This window comes from Peromyscus leucopus, chromosome 5, assembly GCF_004664715.2.
Source record: "Peromyscus leucopus breed LL Stock chromosome 5, UCI_PerLeu_2.1, whole genome shotgun sequence".
NCBI classification, from domain to species: domain Eukaryota; kingdom Metazoa; phylum Chordata; class Mammalia; order Rodentia; family Cricetidae; genus Peromyscus; species Peromyscus leucopus.
The window spans coordinates 112,349,358-112,367,693 of NC_051067.1; the positions used below are offsets into that span (position 1 = coordinate 112,349,358).

General features: G+C 44.1%; 1 protein-coding gene across 1 annotated transcript in view; it reads left to right on the plus strand.

Moving 5' to 3' along the window:
- The window catches only part of Hydin (HYDIN axonemal central pair apparatus protein), a 362,032-nt gene that overhangs the window by 127,588 nt on the left and 216,108 nt on the right, over positions 1 to 18,336 (plus strand). Inside the window, exons 11-12 of the mRNA XM_028891069.2 lie at positions 9,822 to 9,940; positions 15,445 to 15,668. Of these exons, the coding sequence (XP_028746902.2) occupies positions 9,822 to 9,940; positions 15,445 to 15,668 (343 nt within the window). The remainder of the gene's footprint in view (positions 1 to 9,821; positions 9,941 to 15,444; positions 15,669 to 18,336) is intronic.

Here is an 18,336-nt window from a genome sequence, read left to right on the forward strand (position 1 = left end):
TACCAACCCTACTTAGTACTTGGTAGGTTTCATCAGGTTATGCAAGTCTTACCAGTTTTGGAAAATTCTCATCATCTACTTCTTCAGTGTAGATGCTTTCTTCTCTTCCCAGTTCTCAGAATTATTTAAGAATTAGTGTTTTCTTCAATCTCCTGTCTCTCTTTGACTTACTCTGTTTTATATTTTATTTATTACTACATTTATCCACTTGTGTGTGTGTGTGCATTTGGCACAGCACATGTGTGGAGATCAGAGGACTACTTGGAGTCAGTTCTCTCCTTCCTCCACATGGGTCCTGGGGGTCACACTCCGGTCATCAGTCTGGGCAACAACTGTTTTTACAGACTGAGCCATCTCGAAGGCCGCTATTCTGAGTATTTTATTCTAAGTTCTTTCTTCTGCTTGACTAATTATCTCTTTAGCTTTATCTATTCTTGGTATACTCGTCTACTCAATTTTAACTTTCATTGACCTCGTTTTAGAAATCATGTAATTCCATATTTATATATTTGTTCCTTCACTGTGGTTTCTATGTCTTGCTTCTGCTCCTGGCACCCATCTGATGGTGTATAAGCTTGGATTGCAGACTTATTCCTGGGACTTTGATTTTTCCCGGGAGCCTCTTCCCCTCGTCAGACTGCTAGCTAGATGACAGGCCTCATCACTTCATTCTGGGCCAGCAGGTGGAATTTTCCTAGACTGTTTTTGTTGTTGTTTTTAGAGGTAGATTTTCCAGGGTTCTGGGTTTATGCAAAGATCTTGGTTCAGTTCTCTGTTCCTGGGTAAGAACAAGTCCTTACGTCTTCCTGGTGTGAGGGTGAAACAGGGACCACCAGACCATAACGCCTGTGCCTACTCTGCAAATCATTGGACCTTCTTAGTTTACTAGGCTTGGGTGCGTTCCCTCTTCATTTCTAATATCTGGTATTGTCCTTCCTTTATTATGAGCTTAGATAAATGCTAAAATGTATATTTGTCATGTTTTTAATCAGATTTATTTCCTCTTTACATAGGAGGTGAAGGAGTGATCTGAGTTAGTGAAACCTGCCTTGTTGTCCGTTCACAGTTAACAATTTTCACACATTTTTCAAGTTCATGTCCTTAGAAAATCTGCACCTGACCCAACTCTGCAAGAAATGCAGATTCTTGGGCTTCATCTGTGTTTTACTGAAGCAAAATTCTGAGGAAGCAGTGCTAGAGAATATGTATTTAATATATTTAAAATGAGGACCAGAAAGTAATTACAACAAAGTTGCAGGATAAAAGATTTATATACAGAAAAAAAGGGGTGTATTTCTATGTACTAACAGGGAACAGTGGGAAATTGAAATTTCAAAAGCAATATTGCTTAAATAGCATTAAGAATATAAAGTACTCAAGAGGTAAACTGTACAAAATGCAAGAGCTGTACAGTGAAATGTATGAAACATTGCTGCAGTTGCAGACCTGTACAAATGGGAAACTCCACACTGCCTGTAGTCCGTGAATTTAAAGTTGTTAAAATGTCGCTCCCTCCCTGCTCCCTGTTTATCTATAGATTTGCTACAATCAAAATACAGATCTCAACTGCTTTTTAAAATAGGAATACACAAGTTGAGTCTGGAATTCCGGTGGAGAGTCTGGAGAGATGGCTCTGCGGTTAAGAGCACTGGGTGCTCTTTCAGAGAACCCAAGTTCAGTTCCCAGCACCCTGCAAGGTGGCTCACAACAGCCTGTAATTCCAGCTCCAGGGGACTCATCACCCTGCTTCTGCTGGCACCTGTGCACAGTCTCCCCCCCTCTCTGCCCCCCCCTCTCTTCACACACACATGCTTCTAAAAACAATAAAGATAGATCTCTAAATTTCCTGTGGCAATGCAGAGAACCTAGATTCCTAAAAACGACTTAGGGAAAGAATCAAACGAGAAAGCTGCTGAGCCTACCTGACTCCCAGACAACTAAGAGGAAGACTGCAGTAGGTAACCCAGACAGCACAGAATGGTCTCATTGGTACATCTCACATCTTTTGCCATGCAAGGTAATATTCGGAGACTCAGGAATTGGGATGTGCATATCTTAGACACTCTTGTTTAGCCTGTTAGAGATCCTATGTGGATGTCACATGTAGTTCTTCACTTACAGATACTCAACACCTTCACTATCAAAAATCAAACTGCTGCAATATCCTTGTGTGGGTATCTAGAAATTCAATCATGTATAAGCACAAAGCGTTCCAGTAAGTATCATCTGAGACTCTCAGTGGCCACTGGGATGGCTGGACCCTGTTTTTATTTTGCATTCAAGGAAGTTAGAACTTACAAAATTCAGATGAGCTGCCGGCCCAAGGAGCCTCCTCATCCAGTGTTTGAATCCAGTTTGTCATGCTCCTCCATTCCATAAAGATACAGCTCCTATAAAATGGCTCCATTATTACAGCTGGGAGAAATGCTCACCCACCCAAAAATTACCCACCCCAAACTCCATCCAGTTCTCCTAAGATGCCTAAACTATCAACCTAACAACTCATCAAACATTTCCATATAATACCAAGGATTTAAAACACATGAATTACGTATAAGTGTATCAATGGTTCGCCCTAATCCTCCAAATTAGGTGTGAATTACATCTCTTTATACACTGCTATGCCCATGAACTGTAATATAAATAATAAAATAATATGCTGAGCAGTCTAAAATATTACCGAATTGGCCTCTGCCTAGAGGATGCCCTAGGTGGCTGGCAGAGGGTGACACCAAAGTGCGTGGAGGACTTAACTTTTCTTCAGGGAGCGACGGGGAAGTTGAGTCCACAGGCACACTAGCTTTCCCCTGAGGAAGGTGGGAGGCCCTGTGCTCTCACAGAACAGCCTCTCAAAGGCTGCATTCCTTCAGCATTTCTGTTGCGCGGGGCAGTGCAGGGCAGTGCAGGGGCTGAATGCATGGCTTGCTACTTTGGTCTGAGAAAATACCATAGACTAGGCAGTTTAGAAGCAAGAGAAAATTTATGCCTCCTGATTTTGGAGGCTGAGAAGTGTGAGATCAAGGTAGCAGCAGATTTGGTAACTGATAAGGGCCCATTTCTCACAGCACCATCTTGGGTGAGTCCTCACCCCATGGAGTCCCTCCGGGCTCTTTTGTAAGGACACGGACCTCATTCTGAAAGATTCTGTTTATTATCTATTCTCTCCCCAAATCTCCACTTCCTAAGTCCATCACCTTGGGGATTAGGATTTCAGTGAGTTAGTCTGAGTGTGTGTGGTGGTGGGGGGTGGGGCAGGACAACAGACATGGCAGATAACAAGCTTTGGAAGGCCTGTGCTTTGCATTTTCTGGTGTTGAATGCAATGTGGTCCGTTGCCTTTAGGGATTTCAGGCTCATTAAATGTGTCCTGTAGAGCATCCCTTTGTTTCTAAAACGCAGGGCTAGTTCATGCTAACGGGTGCACAAGAAACTGTGTTGTATTTTAAATGCTTTAAAGAAGCTTTAAGATCTCGCTCTTCTGGGAGGGGTCTGTCCTTGCAGCTTACTGCTTCCTGCTGTTTGTCCTTCCTGCTGCTTTGTGCCCAAACAAGAAAAATATCTGCTTAGAAGTTCCTGTGAAAAAGGGGCGTTTGTAACGTGACCCTAAGATTTAGACAGACCCCTAGAAATGCAGGGGTGCTGGTTTCTTGCACTTATTCTGTCCCCAGTACAGGAAGTGGCTATCTACAGACAGGACTAGCTCCTTTAAGTAATTAATAATCCCCAGAGAAACATGGCCACTGCTTTGTTACAACACAACACACGTTCTTTTTTTTTGTTTATTTGTTTTGTTTTGTTTGTTTAAGGGAGCAGTCAAGGTAAAGATGGAGCTGGAGAAGGTTTAGGCCTGACGGTTGGAACTTGCCCTGCTTTTGTCCCAGGATACATTAGCAGTCCTCTCTCTTTGCCAGTCTGCAGATTGGAATCTCAATCAAAATACATTTCTCTTAACCACAGAGCCCAAGTCGTTGCCAAGAGAGTGGAACTCTGGAGTTCCGGTGAAGGTGACAGTGTTGGAGTGTTCTGAAAGTTTGACTTGTATTCTAGAGCAGTGGTTCTCAACCTGTGTGTTGTGACCCCTTTGGGGTGGAATGACCCTTTCCCAGGGGTCACCTAAGACCATCGGAAAACACAGATATTTGTAACAGTAGCAAATTTACAGTTATGAAGTAGCAACAAAAATAATTTCATGTTGGGGGTCACCACCACACGAGCTGTATTGAAGGTCGCCGAGTTAGCAAGGTTGAGAAGCACTGGGTTCGAGTTTGACATCCCCGATCCCTCCTTCCCAGGGATCGGGTGGAGTGAAGAAAATCCTCTGAACAGATCCGCTGTCCCAAATACTGTGAAGACCAGTCTTGTTTCTTACAGTCAAAGCTATAACTGCCTGATGACCACGATGTTGGCCAGAACTAAAAGAACAAAAGGACAATATTCCTGTCCCAAAAGATAAAAAAGCTAACTAGCAACAGAAGACAATAAGATGTCACAAGGCATTATAGTGATGGCAGCAGTGAATTCAAACTATTGCTTGGTGTAAAGTAAAGGATAACTATGCTACAGTCCACAGACCCAGAGAGGCTAGCTAACAAGGGGGGCTTGGAGTGGGGGGCACTCAGACCTCCCTGGGAAGGGGAAATAGAGGAATTTTTGTCTATGGACTGAGGGTGGGTGGGGATGGGAACATGAGGGTCAGGTTGGGGGCTGGGGGAGAGAGTGCTGAAGGGGAGTATGGGAAAGGAGGCGTTTCAGAGTCCAGCACAAACCTGGAACAAGAGAAACTCCCAGGAATCGACAAGGAAGACCCCAGCAAAGACTCCTAGCAAGACAGACATGGAGCCTGAACCGGCCATCTCCTGTGACCAGATGGGTGCCTGCGCCAATTGTCATCAGAGAGGCTTCATCCAGCAACTGCTAGAAGCAGAGAGACCCTCGGCCAAACATTAGGCAGAGCTCAGGGAATCCTGTGGAAGACAGGGAGAAGGATTGTGGGAGCCAGAGGGGTCAAGGACACCACAAGAAAACCCACAGAATCAATCAACTAACCTGTGCTCATAGGGGTTCACAGCGACTGAACCAACAACCAGGGAGCCTGCCTGGGACTGACCCAGGCCCTCTGCATATGCGTGACAGTTGTCAGCTTGGTCTTCTTGCGGGACTCCTAATAGTAGGAGCAGAGGCTGCCTCTGACTCTTTTGCTGGCTTTTGGAACCCTATTCCTCATACTGGGTCACCTTGCCCAGCCTTAATACAAGGGGAGGTGCTTAGTCTTAGAGCAACTTGATATTCATGGGAGACCTGCCCTTTCTTAAACAGAAACAGAGGAGTGGGTTGGGGAAGAGGGAACAAAGGGGGATGGAGGAGGGACTGGGAAGAGAGGAAGGAGGGGAAACTGTGGCTAGGATGTAAGATAGATAGATAGATAGATAGATAGATAGATAGATAGACAGATAGACAGACAGAAAACAGATAGATAGATAATAGAAAAGATATGATAGACAATAGACAAAAAAAAAAAAAAAAAAAAAAAAAAAAAAAAAAAAAAGAACTGTTGCTTGGTAATTCTGAATGCATTTAATACTAAAAACTAAACCTAACAGGCCATCAAAAGTGGTTTGAGTATTCCAAGTTATGTACAGAGCAAGCATAACCATTGGCCCAGAAATTAAGGCCAACAGTTGACAACTGGGACCTCACAGTTCTGAAGAGCTTCTGTACAGCTAAGGAAACAACCAGCCAAGTGAAAAACTCCACAGAGTGGGAGGGAATCCGCCAGCTTCACATCTGACAGAGGACTAATGTCCAGAATATACAGAGAACTCAGGAAACAGAGTCCAGGAGCAAATGACCCAATTCAAGAGATTGGAGAGCTACACAGAGTTCTCAAGAGAAGAAATAAAAATGGTTAAGAAATACCTCAGTAAGTGTCCATCATCCTTAGCAATCAGCAATTCAAATGAAAACAATCATGGTTGGGGATTTAGCTCAGTGGTAGAGCACTTGCCCAGCAAGCGCAAGGCCCTGGGTTCAGTCCTCAGCTCAAAAAAAAAAAAAAGACAAAATATCAAATTAAAACAACCTTGAGACTTCATCTTGCCCCAGTCAGAATGGCTAGGATCAACAAAACAACTAGTTAACAATTGCTGGTGAAGTTGTGGAGACATAGGACCCTTCTCCATTCTTCCATGCTGGTGGGAATTCACTCTGGAAATCAGGAAGGAGAATTCTCAAAAAACGAAAAATAAATCTACCATATGACCCAGCTATACCACTCACTCCTTGGCACATGGCCAAAGGACTCGACCTCCTGCTTCATAGATACCTGCTCAATAATGTCTATTCACAATCGCTAGTAGATGGAAACAACCTAAATGTCCTTGAACAGATGAATGAAAATGTCATACATATACTCAATGGAATAATACTTAGCTATAAAGAAAAGTGAAATTTGACATGCAATTTCTAGGAAGAACCTAGAAAAGATCATATTGAGTGAGGTAATGCAGACCTAGAATGACAAGTACTGCATGTTCTCTCTCATCTGCGGTTCCTGGCTCCAGACCCTCAGATGTGAGTACACAATATGGAGTAACCATAGAAACCAAGAAAGTATACTACAGGCAGGTAGAGGCAGAGGCGGAGTTGAGTGGGAATAGCAGTATACAGGTGATATGAAACGAGAAATGCAAAGTTGTAGGGGACTGCTACCGGGGAGGAGGTCGGTCGGTCGGTCGGTCGGTCAATACAGACAGAGGAGAGATAAGGGACAAATTACACCAGGGTAGTTTGATAAAGCCTCAAGGAATCATTATTTTTATATTTACCTAAAACTGTAATTATACACAATGTGTGTGTGTGTGTGTGTGTGTGTGTGTGTGTGTGTGTGTGTGTAAAACACACACAGGAGTTAAACCACTGCACTGACAATGCTCCCCAACAAGAGCTATAGACCAAAAAAAAAAAAAAAACCTCCTGTACTAGGCACAAGAAGCCTCCTTTTGATTAGTTGGTCAGGGTAGTCCAAGTGACTCCCAAAACAATATAGACCTTTGATACAGACCTTGGTTGCCTCTCGGGAGTTGAGGGTGGACCTCTATTGCTGAAGGCACAGCAAGCTTAGGGCACAAGATTTGGATGATTAGAGCTGGATTTGACTTGAAAAGCCTCCTTCCTGCAGTCTAGAAATGGTACCAGAAAATACCATGCAAGCTGCCAAGGGAAGGAAATCAATTATACAGCCCTACTCAGGGCTCATATTTTATATGGAAAAGTATAAGCCATATTTTAAATGGAAAAATCAGGTACAAACTAATATGTAACTTATTTATATTAACTGTTTTGATATAATTAAGCACAGACAATAGGCACCACAATGTTGACAATAAATCTTATGATGGTGGAGTTAGGAGAGATTTTCCATATACTCTGTAATTTCTAGTTGATCATATATTATCTAGTGAAGATATTTCCATATTCTTTTTTTTTTTTTTTAATTTTTTGAGACAGGGTTCTCTGTGTACTTTTGGTGCCTATCCTGGGTCTTGCTCTATAGACCAGGCTGGCCTCAAACTCACAGAGATCCGCCTGGCTCTGCCTCCCAAGTACTGGGATTAAAGGTATGCGCCACCACTGCCTGACTGATATTTCCATATTCTAAGAGAGGAGAAGACACAGAGTGGTTGGCTATGTGCTCTGTGTTGACTCTGGGTCCATTATGGATGTGTTAAGACACATACTGATGAGGTCATTCCATGGCGTCCACAGAATGAGGTAGAAAAAGTTCTGTAAAGCAAAGGGTCCAGGTTATTTCCACAAAGTTAGAGGGCTAGTTCTCTAGGTCTTCCTAAATCTAGATCAAAACAAACAGCATCCCTTGGCGTCTTGTGGTGGCTTCCACTTCATGACTAGTGTCAATCACCGGTCACCCTCCTCAGAATCAGACAAGCTACCTTGCTTTATTAAAAACTTCAGAATAATGTTAAGAGTTGATTAAATTTTATATTATTTTAATTGACACAATAATTAAATTGTGTCATATATATGTGTGTATATGTATATATAATATGTATACATATTATATATAATAAGCATATGCTACAATACGCTATTTTGAGACATAAATTCAATATGTTACGATCAACTCAAGGTAAGAGTACATCCATTGTCTCAGCCATTTATCATTTGTTTTAATACTCAAAATCCAGTCTTCAAGCTATTTTTTATTTAATGTAATCTTTTTGATTCTTTGGGAATTTCACATAGTGCCCTAATCCCACTCATTTCCCAGTCCATCCATGTCTGCCTTCCACCCTCATAGCCTTCCCCCCAAAAGAAAATAAAATAATAATAATAATAATAATAGTACCTACTTCACTCCCCCATCTTGCCTGCCTCTCCAACACGTACCGGTTCACCGTCGTGGTATTGGGAACTGTGAGTTGTGGTATAGCGTGCAGTCTGCCCTCTTGCCCAGGCAACTTGACTTGCAGACGTTCATTGCAATGAGTTGTTGGTCTGGTTCAAGGCCTCTCGCTCCTGGTACACCATCCTCACTGGATCCTCACCAAAACTCCTCTGGGATATCCACTGTTGCCCCAGTCATGGAAATCCTGCAGCTATGGTTCTGGGGTAGATATTGTGGTGGGCCAACTCAAAGCCCTGGATGTGGGCCTCGGTGGTAGCTGAGTTGGTCAGCCTGGGCCTCTGCCAGGAACAACCCCCTGCCCAGACGAGGGGCAGGACCAGCTCTCCTGCACCCATGCCACCACCAGGACCAGCAAGGGGGCAGAGACAGCTCCCCCAGGGCCAGCCAGGGCCAGGGGCCAGCTCAGCATGACCCTCAGACATCAGCATGGCTTTCGGCAGCAGTCCATACCACGGGCCTCCACGTGGCCACGGACATCACCTCAGACCCTGGCTGCAGTAAGGCTGTGAACCCGGACATGGGCCCCTCACCACCACTGCAGCTCAGGCCCAGACATCGCATGGCCTGAGGTGGCAGTGCCGGCCGCTCACGTCAATCTGTTCCTCACCCCAGTGCATCTCCAGTTCTGCCTCTCTCCACAGCACATAGCTGCTCCGCTGGACGTTTGCTCATCCTAGTGATGCACGGGGGTGAGGCCTCTGGCCACTGTCTCCCACCCGCCCCTGCTGCAGGCAGGCCTGTGGTCTAGCTATTTTGAAATATACAATATGTTCTAGCTTCCCTGCTGTGCCATGGGAGACTAGAATTCTCGTGTGTGTGTGTGTGTGTGTGTGTGTGTCTGTGTGTGTGTGTGTGTGTGTTGTGTCTGTGTGTCTGTGTGTGTGTGTGTGTGTGTGTGTGTGTGTGTGTGTGTGTGTGTGATGGTACTGGAGATATAACAAGGCTCTTGTGTAGACCATGCTTGCCCCCTTCCGCTGAGCATACTCCCAACACTATCTGATGGTGTTCTTTACCCTCCCTCTCTCCGCCCTTCCCTGCCTCTGGTAATCACTCCTCTACCCTCTGCTGCTCTGGGACCAGCTTTAGCTTCTACACAGGAATGAGAACACGTAGCATTTGCCTTTCTGTACCTGGAGGTTAACTGTCTTAATTGTCTTTTCCCTGACAAAATGTCAGCCCAAATTACTATGTAAGCTGTTCGTAAAAGGTAAGAACCTAGCAATATTACTGTTTCCTAACGATAAGCGCCGACTTCCACCTTAGTTAAACTGCAGTTCCCTTGATACAGGGCAGTCCTGGGGAGTATTTGAGAAGCTCACGCTTTGCATTGGTAATAAGTTGTGGGTGGTTTGGACTGATGAAATACCGTCTGGGTAACACGGAATTGCTTTTACAGGCCGAGAGATCCGCTTGCCCCTCCGGATCAGAGGAGAAGGGATGGGACCCAAGATTCACTTCAACTTCGAATCGCTGGACATCGGCAAAGTTTTCGTTGGATCTGCTCACTGTTATGAGGTGGGCACGACCCTTGTTCACTGGGGCTCCGAGCAGGCCTAGCCTCTTTCTCTCTGCTTCTCTTGATGTGTTTTTTATTTGATAGAGACTTTGTTCCGACTTCCCTCCTAGCCATGCTAAGGAGAGTGTCTCCTCCAATTCTTTTTATTTTATCAAATGCTAAAACTCTTTGGCACTGTAATTTAATTGGCTTTATCCTCCTCAATTTGTAGACTGCAGAGGGGAAAACCATAAATACACCTCCCCATCTGTCTAGTGCTTGTTCTCAGACAACATAAATCCGACAGATCAGAGGAAAGAGGCCTTTGTGCATTTTCTCCATCCTAATGAGGATAGCTGTTTTCACACTTCAGGATCTCCTCACAGCTCCCTCTTCCCCGGTCTGTGTTTTTTTTTTTTTTTTTTTTTTTTTTTAAACCATCATGGTTTCTGAAGTAGAGTGCTGTGTTCTGTCTTCCCAATTAAGTAAAAACCGGAATTTTCCAAGACGAACTTATGGCTCTTCAGAGTCAACATCATTCCAGTGCCACCTCATGGGTCAGCTTCTGGATAGGCTTACACACCATCATATGGAGTGCACACATAGACAAGTGGCTGCCACGGAAACTTTTAGGATGCTCCTAAATTGTGAATGTCTGTATCTTATGGAGGGAATGCAAGCAGTTTTTTAATAAGTGATACGTAAGTAGCTGTCAGGCTCTGGGATTCTGTATGTGCGTGTGCTTGTGCATGTGTGTGTACGTGCATGCACATGCATGTGTGCTTGTGCATGTGTGTGTGCGTGCATGCGCATGCGTGTGCATGTGTGCACGTGTGCGTGTGTGAGTGTGTGTGTGTGTGCATGTGTATGCGTGTGTGTATGCGTGTGTGTGATTTGCAGTCCTTACAGAATTGTGAAAGGTAGAATTTTTTATCCTGTGTCACCGCAAACATGAGGTGCCTGTGGTTACTTCCGCTATATTCCTCCCTCGGCGTATGTTGCTACAGGGCCGGTGCTTATTTGTTCACTTGGTCCTCGCAGAAAGCCTGTGGAGAAGGGACAGTTGCTCCTCACGTTTCTGACTGAGTCAGCTGGGCCTTGGAGAGGTTTTTCTGGTTTGGCTAAGGCTTGATAAAGTATGGAGTGAAGACTCAGCAGGTTCTCCTACAGTCCAGAGTCGGGAACCCAGGCTCCTCCATCTTCACAGCGATCGCTTCTGGCACATCCCTGCAAGCTGGCAGGCCCCCTGTCACACGCTGGCTGAAGGAGAGAGCACTCTGAGGAATGCAGAGGAGCTTTTTATAGGAGGCAGCACTGGAAGCGGCATCACATTGTCAAGCACGTTCTGTTATTTGTGTGTGTCTGCAAGGGAGAGCAGAGACCATAGTCACGATGCAGTGTAGAGGAAGACGGACGCCATAGGTGGGGAGAAACTTGGCCAGGTTACTCGGCTTGCAAATGTCACGAGCACAGGGTCACTGATGACCTCTGTGCTGTCTGTGAATAGGAGATACTTTACTGGCATTTCAGTCCTTCACGTTCTCAGCAACCCATTTTTCCACACCAAGTAAATCCAGCCTACATGACATGGGGACAGTGTCCTTCATCCCCATACTCACTGGGGTAACTGAGCCAAATGAAACAAAGCCAAGGTACACAGATGTTAATGTCAGGATTGACGATACACATAGGAACATGGTCTGAATGATATTAAGACATAAGAGGTACACAGCTAAAACTTGTGCTCTTGAGAAAAGAGTCCCCGAGGCAGAGGAAAAAAATATGATAGTTCTTTTTTTTTTTTTTTTTAAGATTTACTTATTTATTATGTATAGAGTGTTCTGCCTGAATGTATCCCTGAAGGCCAGAAGAAGGCACCAAATCTCATTACAGATGGCTGTGAGCCACCATGTGGGTGCTGGGAATTGAACTGAGGTCCTCTGGAAGAACAGCCAGTGCTCTTAACCTCTGAGCTATCTCTGTAGCCCAATAGTTCTCATTCTTTGCTGTTGCTTGTGTAATTTATCCCACATGCGTTCTCCTTACACCTTACCAATTGTACTTTATGGACGCCACATCAGGAAAGGACAGTTGGTTCTGATGCAAAATGGATATGGTTTCCCAGAGTATAATAATACATTTCTTAGCAATTTAATAGGCATGCCCAGATTTTAACTGCAGAGCAAACTCCAGCCAGCCAAAGTGTTCAGTGAGGTGAGGCATCAGATTGGGCAGAGTTGAAAAGTGGCAGAGAGGGACACGGTGAGGTGCTTCCCTGGGGATATTCTGCACCCTCGGCGTCTTCAACGCTGACGCTTCGTTGCGTCTCTCAATTGATGACATTACCTCCTGGAGAAATTTGAATAACTAGCTGCTGACCTTAGTCATTGCTGAGCTAAGCAGCTGCATAAAGAGAAAAGCTAATCCCCAGAGTATGCAGTATTCTCCAGTGTAATTCAGAGGGCAAACAAGCAGGAGGTCATAGCTTGGGACATGATCCCGAGGCCCTTACACCTGAGGTCCAACTCTTGGGCAAAGGGGTCATGTCCCAAACTATTGGCTGGATTCAGTATTCATGAATAGATGTATGTTTCTTTGTCAATAATAAGAGAATGACATTGTATTCTCCAAGGTAAGGAACTGGGGCTGGGGAGATGCCTCTCCTGTAAAGTACATCCTGTGCAAGCTTGAGGACCTGAGTTCACATCCCCAGAAACCACATAAAAACCTGGGCATGGTGGAACTTGCCTGTAATCCTTCCTAGTGCTGGGGAGATGGACACAGGAAGATCCCTGCACTGGCCAGCTACTATTGCTAAATCAGTGAGCTCCAGGTTTATTAAAGTGAGACTCTCTTTTAATAAATAAGGTGGGAAGTAATTGAGGAGGGCACTAGAATGTGACCTCTGGCCTCCACATGCACAGGTACGCAGACATGCATGCATCTGCACACATAGGTGTATTCCCACAGGAAGGCACACACGCACTCATGCACACACACACATACACACACACACACACACACACACACACACACACACACACACAAAGAAGTCTCACTGTTCAGAAAACCTGGGAAAGATAGTCATGTTAACCAAATAACAATAAAAGCAGTAAACCAAAGGGGATTTGTGCTTGTGTCCAGAGAGAACAAAGGACATGAATGCCTCAGAGAGTGGCCTTCAGGGTCATGGACATAACCAAGATATTTTTGTATATACATGTGAAATTTTCAAAAAATAAAAATCCTTATTTTTAAAAAAAGAATAGCCTACAAGTGACCACGAGCATATGTCACTTACCCTTTAAATCCAGGGAAATGCTCTGCCTACAGCGCTGGCCACTGGGGGTGTAAGCATCACTCACATTTGTAAACTCTTGCCAGGTGCTATCTCACGGTGACATGAATTAAGAAACTGACCCTTACAGCGATATGAGAAGTCAAGAGGACAGATGGGGGAGCTGGGGCACGGAGAAATTAGGGAGTTTGTCTAAGCTAGGAAGTCAAGGGCACATCAATGATTTGAACCCAGGCTATTTGGCCACTGAGTCCTCAGCCACAGTCATTTCCTGTGTGGTCTCTCTGAAAGAGAAAAAGAAGGAAGCACAATTCAGACTACCTGGGACTTCAGAACAAGGAAGGGTGGAAATAACCATAAAAAGGCGAGCCAAGCAGCAAGCGACCTTATTTATGGTTTTGTTCTGGCGCATTGGTTATCTATCTCTGGCAGCAGTGACCGTTCCTCTGCAGAGGACGTGGCTTTCTGTCCTACCTGTGCTCCGCTCCAGAGCTTAGTCTCCTGGACCTCTAGCCACAGCTGATCTCCCTCTAGGCAGGGCACTGGGCTCCCATCACTCCAAACACTCCATCCTCTCTAAAATACTCCCCGTTCCCATCCTCACCCTTCACCACCAATCTCAAAGCAGGAATCTGATCAACCCCATCTGTTACTCTCCCTCTCTAGACATGCGTTCTTTGGACTCTGTAACCACACCCTATCACAATCACTGTCTTCCTCAAGGTCAGGGTGACCTCTCATTATATGTAAGACCTGAACTCTTTTTCCCAGAGTTCATTCTGCTGACCTCTGTCTTCATTTGACTTTTCTGGGATGCCTTCCTTAGCTTCCAGCATGTTCCATCGTTCCTTAGCATGTCTCTTCTGGTGTGTCTCACATTTTTCTACTAAATTTCTGCATGTCTTTGGACACTTTTCAGTCTTCACTTAACCTTAGCCTCCCCACGCAAGTGTAGGAACTAGCCACAACCCCTTCCTTGCTTGCTTTATAGGGGATATTTAAGAGGTGTTCTAAGAGTCTTCATCCATAGGTAGAATTATGATCAGTCTCCATATAGTGTGAAGAGGGCAGATAACTAACTTGATTTGATTAACTTCCGACGTCTTGAGTATGGATTAAGGGATGTTCCTACTCATCAAGAGAGGAAGCCAGTTACCTGCTTAGGTGTGAAGGCAGAATTGTCGAGGATCGGAGAAGAGTGTCTTTGCAAGCCAAGAATAGGACAGTGTGACTGCAGTGCAGGCTCATATGCACACAAATGGCGAGATGTGGGGTGGGAGCATCAGACGGAAGCCAGCTGTGGAGGACTCTGAATGCCCGGCATGAGCTCCTCACAGGCACACTCAAAAGCCACTGTGCAATCAGATGTGGGCACTAGCCTGCTGCCAGGACATTAGCATCCAGGAATAAAGCAGCCATAGTAAAATGATTGCTTGCATAAGAATCCCCAAAGAGCCGCTCATCCAATGGTGTTTGGGATGAATGCATTCCAGGAGGATGAAATCACAGCACCACAGAGAGCATCCTCATCATCCCGAGTCCTGGGACATCTGATTAGCAGTCTCCGAGCTCCGTCACAAGCACAGGCTGAGGCAGATGCTGCTGCTCCATCTGATTTGCTTCCTTCTTTGCCAGCCTGCACTGAGCCTTAGTTTCTTCATGCCCACGAGAGAATTCTCTACCTTTCTGTGGTTACTTCATAGAGCATATTTAAAAGGTGATCTAAGAACCTTGGTTCATAGACATAATTATAACCAGTCTTTTAGTAGTCTGAGTATAATGCAAAACTAACAATTTTAAAGATTTTTAAATTTTTTAAGTATTTATATGTGTAGGTAGGTGGGGAGTATGTACATGTGAGTGTGGGTACCTGTGAAGTCTGTGGGCATCAGAGCTGGAGTCACAGGTAGTCAGGAGCCACCCAGTGTGGATTCTAGAACCTGAACTTGGGTCCTCTGTAAGAGCGGTATGCACTCTTAACCTCTAGCTATCACCCTAGCTCCAACTAACTAAATTCTAAAGAGAACACTGAAAGCATAAAATGACCTGTGACTTGGGAGTCCAGTCTTCCAGCATTCGGGACACCAGACGATTCATTTCTGCTGAGAGTTTCCTTCGGCTATAATTCCTGGAGTTTTCTCTGATGCTGAATAATACATCATATATTTACATGCAAACCGACTGCAGTTCCCTTGACCCGATCACCTTTGGCTTTGATTGACACAGGCAATCCTCTCCAACAAAGGCAGCATCGACGCCCTCTTCAATGTGATCCCTCCCACTTCAGCCTTGGGGGCCTGCTTTGTTTTCAATCCCAAAGAAGGCATCATTGAACCAAGTGGGGTCCAAGCTGTGCAGATCTCCTTCAGTTCTGCCATCCTGGGGCACTTCGAAGAGGAGTTCCTGATCGATGTTAACGGGTCCCCTGAGCCCGTGAAACTGACCATTAGGTATGTATGGTACATTTGTAACTAATGTAGAAACCAACTGGAGCTTTCCTTTCTGCTTTCTAGAGCCTCAAAAACCCAATCGTATCTTGGATGTCCATAACTGTCTGTTGATATGAACCCTTCATCATAGTGGGATGCCTTAAATGCCCGCCAGTGTTTCTTTCCATAATGGATGCCATTAAAATACGGATGCAGATGCTCTCTGAATGTTTGGTTTTTCTATAAGTTGTAACCTATAAATTAAGGATTTAAATACTGACTTCTAGCTATACTCATCTAAGTATTAACCAGACCAAACCCTTCTGAGCTCCTGAGATCAGCTGGATGCGTTCAGGGTGGTACTGTGTAGACTATACCCTATGTGTTTAAGCTGTTTGGAGAAAATGAGTTATTGCAGTAACACCTGAATCAACCTGTGTTCTTGAAAACAGTTGTCTATTCTCACAGTTTCTCTGCCATTTGTTTTTATTGTATGGAAATCCTGTAATCAGTCTTATTTATAGTGCCCTCAAACACTGTGAAAGCGACCACTTATTAGTCTGTTAGCCAAGGCTAGACACTTACAGCTTTTATTATAAAAATTTCCTTGGGTCTTTTCCAGCTGTTTGTGGTAACTGATAGTCATGAATAGCAGAATTTGTCCTTGGGTTTTGAAAAAACAATTCTCTTTTTAAAACCCACCAGGCAGGCAGATATACAATATTGACCCCTGGTACTTAAAAAGACCATTTCTCCAAATAGAAGGATCATACCTTCAGAACACATCACTCTGGCTCTGGACACCAGCCACAACAGGTTTAAAAGAAAATACATGGAAGTCTCTCTTATGGTTAGTGAGAGCAGCAGATCTCATCCTTCTACAAACCAATGTGTCTCTTGGAGCCTGGGCTAGCATGGGAAAGAGAGACACACTGTGGTACTACTCCCTAAAAATGTATTGATCTCATTCAAAATCTTGAGATCATTCCAAAGGCCTTCTTTTTTAATGTTCATTTTGCTTTCTCTCACTTAAAAGGGAAACTCAAATGTGGAAGGAATGCTTAGGCTTTATCCCTGAACAAATTACCATTACTACGAGAGAGAGAGAGAGAGAGAGAGAGAGAGAGAGAGAGAGAGAGAGAGAGAGAGAGAGAGAGAGAAACTTCACTTCCTCTGAAACTCAGTGTTGCATGTGTTCAGACGCATCTTAGCACTTCAAACCATGCACGGTGATCTAGAAAATCCATGAGCCACTGGTATCACAAGTAAATGTCTAGTTGTATGAAAATAATATATAACAGATCATGTTCCTAGCTCTGGATTATTATTATGACCTCATTTATAACTTTGAGGGGTAAACTTTCTTAGATCCCAATGTCTCAAGAAATATTTATGAAGTTAATAGTGTGAATTCTAGAATTTTGCTTCTTATTCTTTTATTGTCAGGTGCCCTGTCCCAGACTCCATGTATTTTGCGCTAAAATACCTTATGAAAGAACAAATACACATTTACTGTTTCTAATGATCCTCTAGTTACATGACACAATATTTTAAGTGACTGATTAAACAATGATATAGAATTAATGTAGTTTTAAAACATATCCCAATGAGCAATTGTGTTCTCTCTCTTTTGGCATATGTAATTTTGTAAACTTTCAACTATTACATAGATATATTTGATATTTAAATTGTCTCACTTAACTTGTCATAGTAATCCAATCAATCTGAGTCTTGGAAACGATCATGTTAGCAGGTTGTCACGTTGCTGGATGGCTGGGTCTTGGCATAGGCTCTCTTCATATCCAGAAGAATATCCTGTTGGAATTCATATGACCACATCCCAGTCCAGGTGGCATCATTTAGTCACAGTTCTCTGGGTGGCCAGAGCCTTTGATCACATACGATTTATCTCTGGGTCTTTCAACTTCTGCACTGATTAAATGACTGCTTTGGGCTGTTTCCCCGGCTCTTTTCCTACTTCCTTTTGTCTCTATTCATTTCATGTACTTCTTGATCTACTCAAAACTTTGGCCTCCAAAAGTGTCTTTTCCAACTCACCTGCATAAGCTGTGAGCTTCTCTGGCTTCATTCTCAGTTGGATCCTAACGTGCTGCTGAGTACCAGACAGGCTTTTGGAAACTGTCTCAGGTCATCAGCATGAAATAGAGTCATGAGAACAGATTTTCCGCTTGCAGCTTGTCATGTTGCGTCTTGGCTGTGGTCACTCCTCCAGGCTTGCAGAAGCCTAGCACAGTAGAGCTTCTTCTCCAGCAGCCAGCGGTGTTACCAAGGCACCAGTGTGTTGCATATGGCATAACAGGTAGCTGTGTGTCGCTATCAGTTAAAGCTTTGCCATGTGTACAGAAGATTGTTCAGCCCTCACCTTTGCTCTAGACATTTAAGAAGATTAATTATGGATCCATCATCAATCTGAACCAGTAAACAAGAATACCTGCCCCATAAGCTTTCTTTGGCTATTGTAAAAGATCATCCCAAATTTAGTAGATTAAAACAATATTGATGTATTACTTTAGAGATCTGTAGATTAGAAGCTCAACACAGATCTTAATTGAACCAGAGTTAAGGTGAAGGCAGAACTATGAGTCTTTCTGGAAGCCCCAGGAGAGAATCCATTCCCCAAGATTTTGCAGCATCTTAAGGCTGGTCTTTCTCTTTGACCAGCACTAAT